Source organism: Athene noctua, chromosome 2 (genome assembly GCF_965140245.1).
Source record: "Athene noctua chromosome 2, bAthNoc1.hap1.1, whole genome shotgun sequence".
Classification (NCBI taxonomy): domain Eukaryota; kingdom Metazoa; phylum Chordata; class Aves; order Strigiformes; family Strigidae; genus Athene; species Athene noctua.
Window position 1 is genome coordinate 106,305,409 of NC_134038.1, and position 12,785 is coordinate 106,318,193.

At 39.2% G+C, this 12,785-nt stretch overlaps 1 protein-coding gene across 7 annotated transcripts in view; it reads right to left on the bottom strand.

Annotated features, from left to right (window-relative positions):
• TNS3 (tensin 3) overlaps positions 1-12,785 on the bottom strand; it is a 240,535-nt gene that overhangs the window by 134,063 nt on the left and 93,687 nt on the right. For 6 of the 7 annotated variants that reach the window (XM_074899806.1, XM_074899803.1, XM_074899802.1 and 3 more), the window contains one exon: positions 8,744-8,782. The exons of the other annotated variant lie outside the window; for it this stretch is intronic. In XM_074899806.1, coding sequence (XP_074755907.1) covers positions 8,744-8,782 — 39 coding nt within the window. The remainder of the gene's footprint in view (positions 1-8,743; positions 8,783-12,785) is intronic. 7 annotated transcript variants of the gene reach the window in all.

The window sequence follows — 12,785 nt, forward strand, 5'->3', positions numbered from 1 at the left end:
CAGGGGGAGGACTCCTCACGCTCTTCCCCTGCTCCAGTGTGGGATCCCTCTGACGAGAGACAGTCCTCCACAAACTTTCTCTGACCTGAGGACCTCCCACAGGCTGCAGCTCTCAGGAACTGCTCCAGCATGGGTCCCCTCCCATGGGGTGCAGTCCTCCCAGCAACGAACTGCTCCAGTACAGAGTTCCCTCAGATTCCTGGCCTTCTTTGCGTGCAGCCACCTCCTCTGGTGTGGGGTCCTTCATGGGCTGCAACTGGGCATGTGCTCCACCATGGACCTCCATGGGCTGCAGAGAGGGACAGCCTGCCCTCTCACCATGAGCTGCAGGGGAGTCCCTAGTCCAGCACACCTCCTCCCTTCCTCCTCCTTTCTTCCACTAACCTCAGCATTTGCATAGGTGTCTCCCTCATAACTCCCACTTCTCCTCCCAGGTTTCCCTTCTTAAATATGTTATCACAGTCATGGCCACTGTTGCTACCTGGCTCAGTCTGGGCCAGAGGCAGATCTAACTTGGAGCCACAGGAGCTTCGAGAAGCTTCTCACAGAGCCACCTCTGAAGCCCCCTCCCCAACTACCAAAACCCTCATCACACACAAACCCAACATATATATGAGACACATTAAGATGAAAGAGCTATGTCTCAAATTTCTACAGGTTTCAGTGAAAACTTTTCTTCTTGGAACTTCATCATTACTTTCTACATTGGCATGGGGTGACCACTTCAAGGCATAGCTGTGCCAACTAGAAATCTTCCTGTCTTTAAGTCCTAAAAGAGAAAATGGAAAAGAGATGGCAAAGCTGACAGAAGTCTATGGGACATCCAAGTGCAAAAATGTTAAGCAAAACAAAGAAGTCTAACCAGAACAGTCAAATTTATTAATCTTACAAACTCCAAAACAAAACTGTGAAAGTCCTCCCCTCCATCCTTATTTCTACAGGGACATCAATCCGATTTGCTTCATGCCTGTTCTCTCTCACTCCTCTTTCGCAGTTGGAAGACACACTGCTGTAGGCAAAAGCCCTGCTACCTCACATGGAAAACATCACTGCACATTAAAATATCACATCTCGTTTTTGGAGTGCTTTTCCCTAATACTACCTGTAAAAGGAAGATAAATGCTAATATTCTCCATGGGGAAGCAGTAACCTATGTTAAGAGAATGACTTTCCCAGTGTAAAATTAGAAATCAGAGACAATAGATTAGATGCCACTCACATCTCATCAGTCCCATGTGCAGCCATTAAACTTTGACCCAATATAACATAATGAACACTGTGAATGACAGTATATTATAGCTAACATGCATTGCTTGTGCACCTCACCAATCATAGCATTTCAAGAATATCAAAACCAGCAAAACATTCCCATCCGCACCCTCCCATAAAGCTGGTTCAAAGGAAATTGGATTCACATGGTTAGAAATAAAAAATACTTTACTATGGAACAAATAAAAATTGTTCCCAAAAAATTGTCCCACATCCCTCTCCTGCCATCACAGATTCCTGCCAACAGCTCCCTAAAAAAAGCCTCTCTGAAGGAAAACCAAAGCAATTAAAGCAAAAGAGAAAATGACACTGCTACTTCAAAAATAGAAGTTACATTCCTTCTAGTAGTTAGAAGCAAAGGACACACATCAGCCTTAAATGAATACCCTAAGAGATGGCCTACCTTCTTCATTCATTCAAGACACACAGTTCTTCATCTTTGTCAACATTTAGCTAATCAGTAGGGCTATCTTGTGCTAAGAGCTTCTCATTTGGATTCCACTTTAAAAAGACATCAAAAACAATGGACTCTGGCTTCTCTCCCTTCCTTCCCCAAATGTACCAGGTAGTGCTGTGGCATTTCTCCAAGAAACAGACTTGAGCTTTGACCTCTCTCACTCCAGCATTTAATGACATAGAGAAAAATGAAAGCAAGTTCATACACAACACTTCTGTCATACACAGTGTTACTCATACACAAGTACTAAAATTTTTGAGCCAACGTGAAAAACATTAACCTAAAGCAAACTAAGCCAACATGATTTCTGACATGACAGTGAACTACAACTGAGTGATATGCTAGGGACTGAAGATTAGTTAAGGAAACATGACCCACTGTTACATAACAGTCAGAGACAAAACATCAGAATTCAACCTAAGGAACCCCATTTCTTTCACAATTCTGTCTAAAGAGAGGGTACCTCTGGATACCTTTGCTTATTACAACAAATACTGACTGTAAGAAAAGACAATTTTAAAATTAACACTAAAGGATTTGTCTTTTCCTTTAGAAGGACAGGTGGCAGTCCTCCATGACACTGTAATACTTAGTGTTACAGTAATTTTGAAATTTTTTTTAAATGTTTGGCTGGCAGACATTTTATATATAGAGATGAGATTCATACTGTTCTTTCCTTTTACACACTCCACTGTCAAGAAAGCATTTTCGAAGACTAACTAAAAACATGTTTTCAAGGGACCTGAAATCTGTCACTCTCAGGATAAGCTATGAAAGAATAAAAAATTATGCAGAAAAACAGAAAAAACCTATCCTAGTGTGTGTATTTGCCTTTTCCAGTATGAGCTGTCAAGCAGGGTCTATGCAAATCCCTTTGCTGTTCGGTAAAGTCAAACATGTATGAAAAGTTCCTATGCCAACTGAAAACTGATGATACCAAGGAGTCTGAAACATGGATAATTACCCTTTAACTAGGAGAAAACTGGGAAAACCGAAACAAGCATGCTATACCTTCCAAGAACATCACGCTGCTGGATTTAACTGCTATAGTAAATACTGTCACATTTCTGAAATGCAGAAGTTTGTCTGCAACGGTACCAGGCTCAGTGGAAAGGTTAGGAGCCGACTTGGAGAAAATAAGCAAACAAGCAGGCAAACTAGCTCTGGAAACTACCAAACCTTCTCCTCTTGTCAATACCCTATTTTTGTAGATTGTTTTTCTTCAAAGCAAGCCTGATTTTAATTTCATTTTGGGTGAACACTAGGGACTGAACACAGTGTATCGTAACAAACATTCATATTTATACTTTTATTAAATCTTGTAATTCTCTAATATTCCTAGAAACAACATGTGCCCTCCCTCCTGGAAAATATAATGACTGGCTTTTGAATTTAGTACACACTGAGAGCTCAATTCAGGATCACTATGTTTCATTAATTTGGATGAGTGGGGTGACCATATTCATGCAGTTTGATACTCTGTTCCCTTTTATGGCTAAGTCAGAGGTATTTATGAACAAGGCACTGACTGCACTTCAAAATAGCCTTTTAAACCTTTAACTCTGCAGACCCGTGGGGTCCATAGCCTTACTCTGGTAAGCAGTTGGAACACAAAACCAAACCTCATAGAAATCCATTATACAGAGGACCACAACAACCCCCTTCTGGGGATTCAAATCCAAAAAAGTCTGGAAAATAATCAAGTGTTTCAATTCAGGCAGGAGCTCACAGGTTTTGTCAAGAAGGTGACTCATCAGTCCATGCTTCTGTACTTATGGCACTAGGGCAATGTGGCACTAATAAATCAAGAAAAGTAGAAATATTATTGGTTGATGAAACTGGAAAAGAGGAAAAAAGCACAGCTCAAAATTTAATAAAGCAAAACTGAATAGCAAGAAAGAGCTAGCTTTAAAAAAAAAGTTTCCAGGCACCTTTGCTTTCTCATCAGTTCAAGAAAGCTGCATGAGCCAGAAGGGGAGAAACATTATCTCCATAGAGGTTTCTCCAGTGCTCTCAGACTTCCTCGCATGGAGACATGGGCACTATGGTTCTGGATGGTGACAAGGCAGGAACTGAAATACAAACCTCCACTGGATATTCCCACCCATTGCAAACAAACTAGAGAACAGCACACCTCTGTTGTGTTTCCCTTTCCATGATGTGCAGGCACGTTCACAAAACAGGCAGCTAGCTACAGCCTGCGGAACTCCCTGGCAGAACTGCTCTGGTGAGACTGAGGAAAGGAGGCAGGAAAGATCACAGCAATGGGAAGTTCTGGTAGACTTTGTGTGCCCTTTGCCTTTGCCAAATCATGCTTGCTCTGTGCATATAACCCTTGCTTTGCATGCACCTCTCAGGTCTTGTGAGATAAAGTCTGGATGTAGCAAACAATTAAAAAAGTAAGTCCCCGTAAATAATGGAGCTGCATATTTTCCTAGTTTCTCATGCTACTGCTTGAAAGAAGAAAGAAAAAGGAAAACTCAGAAGTGAATTAGCCATAAGTCACAGAAATTTATTACAAATCAAACCCACTTGATGTATTTTTCCAGCAAAGCTTTTACTGATTTAAGCCGGAAACTAAAATCATAGCTGGAGGAGTGAAATTGCTGCATATGTCAGTTCCTAATTCAGCTTAGTCACTGTCACCATCCTCCAGGGTATCTGGAGGTCATATCTGATTAGCCCAAGTTAACAATCTTACATCTTCTAGTACTGAGGCCCCACTTAAAATGAAATTGGAGAAAGAATCCTTCATATAAGGTTCAGGCCTTCCCAACAGCACAAAAAAATTAATTCAGCCTCAGATTTCTCAAAAAATATCTTGCAGGCTCACATTAAAAACAGATGGACTGTGCTCCATGGGAACAAAAGACCGCCTCATATTTTTCTTTCGAAACCATCTTCCCAGAAAAGTAAATGAATGCAGTAAGGATAAAAATACATGTCGTTATATCTACTGATCTTTCTCAACAAAAACATCTGGGGTGGACTGCACTCACCAGGCACCACGGAAAAAAGGAATGGGAGGGTTTTCTACTAAAAAGGACTAATTTTCTTCCAAACACTGTTATAGTTTTCATAAGGTTTTCTGTTCCCTTCCTCTCTTTCCCCATATATACTTGGGGGTTTGTTTGTGTTTCTCTTTGTATCATAATACATTTTCACAAAAATTCACCTTTAGTTTCTTACAAGAAAATGCTCGCACTAGGTTGCATACATGAAGGTACATGTTAACCACCATACATTTCAAGTAAAAATGAGATAAGTCGTTACGATGTGACTCCACCACTTGCTGCTTCACCAATTTTTCAAGGTGTTCTCACACCTTTAAAACACACACACCCCCCAAAAAAACCCAACTCACCTATACAAAAACCCCACTTTTTCTCCCAGAATTAGTTTTATTCTGTTCCTCTTCTTTTTTGAGACAGGACAGAGCACAGTCAGACTCACTGTTCAAATTCAGGTTTCTTGTTTGTTAGGAGGGGCCTGAATGTGAAAATCTTTAATTTTTCTCTTCACAAGCAGAAAACAGGCTTGCATACATAAGGAAAACAGAATTAAGCAAAACAAAACAAAAAAAAAGCAGAACTACTTCCACCCCTTCCCCCTCCCAATTCCTATCAAAATGATTAAACTGCCACCCAAGACCTAGTGAAATAGCTAAACAAACTTCAGACTGAAGTGATATTACAACAAAACATCTGTAGCTGTGTAATGTCCACTTAATCTTTCCACATTGTAACAGCTGGTTATGAAATATGATGTTTAAATAGCAGCACTATAGGTATGCAGAGTTCCTTGGTAACCAGTTGGGGGGAAAAAAAAAAAAGAAAAAAAAAGAGGGGCGAAAAAAAGAAAGAAGGGGGCCAAAAAAAATAGAAAGGTTGTAAAGGTTAAATCAGAAATTTCTCTGGTAAAGATCACTACTTAATCATGTCTTAAAACTGACAAGTCATGCCGTGATAAGGACCATTCAACTGATGGAGTAAATTTAAGATAAGAATCCACGTACACCAAGACGTTTGGGCCTTCACGTCACATTTCATTACCCCAAGACATTTTGCAGGATACGTGAGGGACCTCTGAGGAATTAACATTTAATTTCCTTTATTCTTTTCAAAGATACACTATCAGGAAGGATGGAAGAAGCATTTCAGTAAAGGAGACAAACTTACTGCCCTCTTGAAACATCTTAAATTGTCCTAGAATACTTCCTAGAATCTAAAAGTTACCTCAGAAATAATATCTTTCCATTGGCTCTCCTTTTATTTTTATCTTTTCAAAGTAATAGATCAAATGAAATTTGGAGCTTTAAGGTTAGGGCCTAAACCTTCTCCAGTTTTTGCAGCACTAAAGAAAAAGACTTGTTTAAGAAAAATGTGTGTACTTGTTAGCAAATTTTTAATTAAAATGATTTTGAATAAATAAGATCAACTGAATAATTGCAAATCTTTCAAAATAAAATCCAACAATTCCACAAAACACTGTTTAAATAGACTTGCCGTATTTGATTTTTACGAAGTTTTAGAACTGTTATATAGGCTAAGTCAGCTCTTCGATTTAAAAAAGTGACCATGGGACCTTTTTTCCTTTTTTTCTTTTTTAAAATCATTGGGTCATGCTATATGTCTTCGCAATGTAAGTCCATTGCTACAAATAACCCATTGCCTCTTCTTGAAATAAAATGAAGTGCACAAGAATAGGTCATCCTTGCTAAACATTTGACTTGAATTAACTGAGCTAGACTAACAGCATCCCCCTTTCTCCAGTCAGAGGAATGTGCATGACAACATCAGTAAGTAGTATTAGAACACTTAACAGCAGATGGTTTATATTTTAGCACCTGAAACTCCCAACAGCTGCATTGGGTTGATATATGAGGGTCCTGATGTCATTACAAAGCTTCAAGATACATGGCTCATGAGAAATGGGAAGAAAGGGCCTCTCTGGAAACAGACATCCAAGCTGAAAATAATCAATAAAACCCACATTCTGAAGAAAAAGAGCATCTGTGAGTTTCATCAGGCTTTAACAGTCTTACAACAAACATGTCACAGAGATTAACTACAGTTCTTGCTATCAGCTACATTAAGGAGAGAAATACAGGCAATCATTACAGTGGCTAAATATATGTAGCACTAATTTAGAGCAGGCATATGCACCATTTATTTATGTGAGAACTAAGAGGTTGGAATTCCTTGGCTGGAATGAACGGGGATAAATCCATGGTTCAGCAGCAAATTGATACGCAACAAAATTTTGTTTAATTTGAATAGAGTACTGATCTCCCTATTATCTGAAAAACTCAACTACTTATTCTTGATCTTCTCAATATTTTACCCGCAAAATACTTGTAAAAAAAATTGCTTACAGCTAATATGGTCATAGATTATCCTCATTCAGAACCACAGAACTCTTCCCTAAACAGGTAAAATTTATTTGTGCACAAGGCAGACTCCTAATCTAAAAGTGTCACCACATTTCACATCAAAAGCAAAAGACATTGCTCAATCACACTCTCAGTTATAAGAACACACTGGACACTACATAATGAAAATATTTCATGTACAGCTTTCCCTGCAAGAAATTTAAATAGAATTTCAACCTTTCTTCTGCCTAAAACTAGTAAATGTTTTATTCAGGGACTGAATATACCTTTGACTACATCCCTGCTAGTAAACTAAAACAGGTAAGTTCACTTTTGACATCCATATTGTTCAACTGTCAGCAGGTTGCAGAGTCACTTGGGCCCAGATCACCAGCACTGCCCCAATTCACAGTTCACATCAACCAAGTTCAAGAAAAATTATTAACAATAATGACTAGTAACATAACCCACAGATTGCCGTATGCTTACAATTGTTGCTGAATCACAAGGACAAATTTTCCATGTCAGAATCAATATTCAGGTTGTCTGCCCGACACAAAAGAAATCACAACCGTGGTTGCCAGTTACATCTAATACTGTGAGTTGCAGACACAAGAAAGGGTTTCTTTCCTATTTATAATTTTAGCAGTAATGCCATACAGGATCCTCAGACTCTGACGTAAGTTGATTCATAACATTACTGGGTCAAAATTAGGAGAGTTGACATTAACATTCCTCATAATACCACAAATAACTGATTTAGGTTTCCAGCCTTTCTTTTAAAGGATAATAATGAAGAAAACCATGAACCAACACTTCTATAGCAACCTTTTACCTCTGTAGTTCATATGAGGTAAATATCATTACCTATATTTTTCCAGCAGGGAAATCAAGACAAAAAAAACATGTAAAGTGACTTAGTAATTCACATAGCAAGGCAGAAGTGAGATGTAGGATTCCTCAATGCCAGTGGCTGCATCACATACCTACAATACACAGAGTTCTTGGCTAACACATGGGCATCAGCTGCTGGCTGATTAGTCCTAGTAATGACACTAGCAGGTGACAGTGCTGGTTCAATAAATAACTTACACCCCATCCTCCAGGCATCATTCATGTTACCCTTGGAGGTGAAATAACCAAATTCAGTCATGTAAGCCAGAAAAGGCTTGTCATTTTTTTCCTATCCTGAGCAATCATGGGTTAACTTCCTCTCTTCCACCATCAACAAAAAATAACAAACCCCACACAAATCATCCCCTATTTGTACTTCCAAACTGACATGAGACGTTATGTTGAAAAAAATTAATGCTTGTCTTTACAACACACAAACAAAAGCAGATAATGTAATATGGACAACTGCACATGGTTGCTGCATTCAGTCCAGTTTAAGAAGAATCCTAAACAGCAGAAAACATTTCACCCAGTTAATAATCCTTAGCCTTGCTCAATAAAACCACCAGATTCCTTCACAGGACAGGACAGAGTAACGAGCTTCAGGAACAGACCCTTGATTTGCCAAGCCCTCACAGGGGAAGGTGATGGCACAGTACTGAAATATCAAGAAATTATAGGAGGCTACAGAAGTAACCTAACCTGTAACCTAATAAAACCTGATGGGTATCAGTAGCATCAAAAATACTTACCAGTTCGTAGTTGCTTGGAAAAATGCAGGGTGTCACCACCTGGAATAAAAAAATAATAGTAATAATAAAATAAGGAAAAAAGATACTTCCTTTGGAGATTACCCAGTCCCATTGATAGAGCTCCCTCAAATACTGTGAAATCCAGGCAGAGTCAAAGGGGCACCAACCAAACCAGCTGCAGAATCTGAGTGTCCACAGCTGCTCTTGGCTGCATTACCTTTTCTCAGCTCCCTGAAGATTAGCATTAGCTGTATGCTAACTCAGTGCCCTGCTCTCATACTGTAATCAGTGAAACAGGTTGAAGAGTAATGCCTTCCCTCAGATCACATATGTGGAGAAACATGGAGGGCTTTCTCCCCTCCTCCATCCTTTGCAGCATTCTTTTAATATCATCTCCGTTTTAGTTAATAAATAAGTATTCTGCTTCTCAAATAATCTAGAACTTCATCAGCTCCCAATACCTTATCCTTGTCTCGGATATTTTTATGGGGTGTGGGCTGAGCAGAGCAAGCAGAACAGATATTCTGTAGACTCATATAATTTCAGAGGCTTGGCTCCAAGTTAAAATACTTCATATGGAGAACATGTTCTGCACACATCCGACAAAAAAAAAAACAACCCAAAAACTGAACATCCTTATTTGAAAATTAAAAGAAAAAAATCAAAACTCAAAGCAAGCCAGGAAGAGCATGACTAACTCAGATTACATGATGATCTAGGAAAAAGCAAGTGTTATCTTCTTTCTACAGTCCCGTACCACAGGCACCCTCAGACCTCACACATACAGTTGAAAGACTGTGGTTCATCAATTTACATCACTCAGCTGAGCTTCAGTAATACTCATCATACGTGCTCACTTTAACAAGCACCTTGAGGTTAAACCCAGTGAAAACTGTTTTATTTAACATGTTCACCTTCAGTTACATCTCTTCAGGACAGACTCACCTCTCGGCCAGCAGAGCAAAGCCAGAAACCATGGCAACACCTGGACTACAAAAGTGGAGTTTTCTTTCCAGAACTGTCGGTCAGCTGACCTACCAGCCCACAAGTCACTATATACAGAGTGGGATACTGAGCAAAAAGGGCCTGATATATCATTTATAATCCTTAGAATAATAAAAAGAAGATGCAGTCCATGCAACAGAGCAGGCTTCAGAAACAAAAAGAAACATTAGTCCTGTAGGCAGCACAGGCAAAAAGAGACAGACCTGACTACACCAGGACAACCTACTCTGGTCTTAACTGTCAAGAACAGTTTTTAACCACTAGCATGAAGGGATGGCATTTGCCTCCATAACTGCTTGTGAAAAAGATGTACCTCTGATTCTCAATGCTCCTTAAATCACAAAGTACTTATTAAAAGGAAAAAAAAGTAGGACATTTATTTTCAACTCGCAGCCTCCTCATGATCTCCACAGTATCCCTAAAGGAAACAGGACAGATATGAACCCTTGAAGTTTGTCTGCTGCACCCTCTGACTCCTCAGGAGGCTTGTAAGTCTAAGGTCTTAATAAGCTGCATTTCTGCAACTCATTTCATGACTGTCACTAATGATTCACTAGTCTATCCAATTGAACACCCATACTAAAAACTTGGAAGATGTTAACTAAGCTGTCATGATAGCATTTCCATTGCTGTAACCAAAGACACCACCTTCAGTCACAACCACCAATTCTCCTTTCAAGCCGAAGTGGCAAGACACCAGGCAGAGCAGTCCACTGCAGAAGAAAAGAAGCCATGTGCACCCTACACCACCACCACGAGCAGCAAACACTGCGTCTGTGCAGGAAAGACTGTCCCCAGTTGTCCTGACTATGCAATTACCTACTACTTAATATGAACACTAAAAATCAGGTTTTGATAGTGGTGTTCTTAGCAATATCTAAGGTTAAAATACTCAAAACCTGAAATTTTAACAGTTACTTTTCTCTCATTGCCTATACTAAGAAGAAAAGAGAGAATTAATAGAAACCAAAGAAGTTTGCAGGCTGTCTGGTTAGAGCAGTGGAAAAGCAGAGATGAAGTAATATTACATGCTCGCATAATTAATAATTGGAACCACCATGGAATAAAATTGTCATCACTGGAGCACATAAATAGCACCTCTGCTCACTCCCTTCCCTCTACTGTTAAAAACCCTTGAGGCATCAAGCATCTCCTTTCCCTTTGGCTAATCAAAACACCTGCTGTAATCTCCTCAACAATTACAGCTAACTCACTGCCTAAGAAAAATCCCCTTTATTCTGACAGAAGAGCACTGGGGACATCCACTGGAAACTTAAGCAGAGAATTATGGATCTTTTGGGGCAGATCAGTGGCATCTTACTCAAGTAACTCACACAGATGCAGGGCTCTAAGAAGATGAGAGCTAACATTATGGGTAATGCTTTATTTTTTCCTTCTCTGAGCTTCATTACGCCTACAATGGCTATATACAGCAATCTGACTTGACAGACTCACTCCATCTTCTCCTGGTCATGTGTCATTTGCACTTTCTTTTTACAGAGATCAACACCCACATTAGGTAGTACTGTTCTAGGACAGCCAAAGACTCACATAATACCCTTTCGAGTGTATACAGCAACCCCTTCATCCTTGTACACTGCCACTTATCACTATGTTGAACTGTCATTAAACTGCAGAGTACTCAAAATGCATCACACACGCAAAGACCTGGATGCACCGCTACCATTTTTGAGCTACAAAACTCGATGTACACCACACAATCACTCAAGGTGCACTGACTTTTTTCATCTGACTCCATATACACAAATAGCATATTTCATTCCAGATGAAACAAAATAATCAAGATCTCTATGTATCCCAATTTCAGTTCTCATAAGCAGTTACAGCAAATTCTTCTACTGTCAATCCAGATACAGGTTAAAAGTGAAAGAGCTGACGTGTTCACAGATAACAGAGAGGCTATCACAAGGTCTAGACAATCTAAATTGAGGATATGTGACTGGCTCCAACTTTTTTTCCTGGTTTGCAAAAGTCTGAGATGTGCTAAAAAATAAGCATTTAGAGGAAAAAAAAAAAAATAAAGCTGGAAAGCAAGACCGTAGGACTTCAATCCAGTATCAATGCAGAGATAGAAAATAGAGTATTGTCTTACTCACTGATTTTAAAAGCTGCACACGTGGTGTGCCAACTGCACAAACCAATAAACTTCAGAAAGACTTTTCCAATCTCCCAACTGAAGCTACAGCTAATCTTAAAACGGACATTTGCAATCACCTGGTTTGTCAACCTTCAATAGTATCTTTATTCTTGAAAGAAATATACTGTAATATTTAATAGTTCCACACAACCAAGGTGCGTTTAGCTTCTGTACTTCTGAACATTTGCGTATTAAAAAGTAATACCAGAAAATATAGGAATGCCTTGCCTGATTCTGAAAAATAGTTACCTCTTCAGTGCCCGCCGCATAGACACACATGCACATAAACAAATTAGTCTACCCACAAACAACCAAGAAAGTATTTGAAAGATAAACTACCTGTTCTTGTACACACAGTTAATACGGAAACACTTTCCTGGTGTGATACTTCCGCAAATCAAGCTTAATTTGAAAAAGTCCTGTATTGATGGAAAAAGATTTAAAATAATTACTTTGATGAAGAATGCTGACTCCAATGAATCTGCAGGTAATTTTCCTTCATATGACTGTAGCACCAGTTACATCAGTTAATGAGTAACTGACCAACACGAGATAAATGTTAACTCAAACAAGAAAAAATGTCAACAAATGGCAGGATATCTGGAACTAAGGAAGTAAAATCTGTCCCCCTTTGCTGTAACAGACACAACAGTGCCCCCCACTGTTGCACAACAGGTCATTTGCTGGAATATACAGTATTTACATTTGTGTGCTTTTTTTCCATTCCCAGATGCTTCTTTCATTTTTATCTTGCTTCCTTTTTATTTTCTTTTTGCAAGAAGTAGGTGGTCTTTCAGAGAAAAAACCATCTTCAAAGAACGACCTAGTTAGTACCAAAGGTGCATTTCAAAGTCCAAATCTCAAACACTATCACGTTGC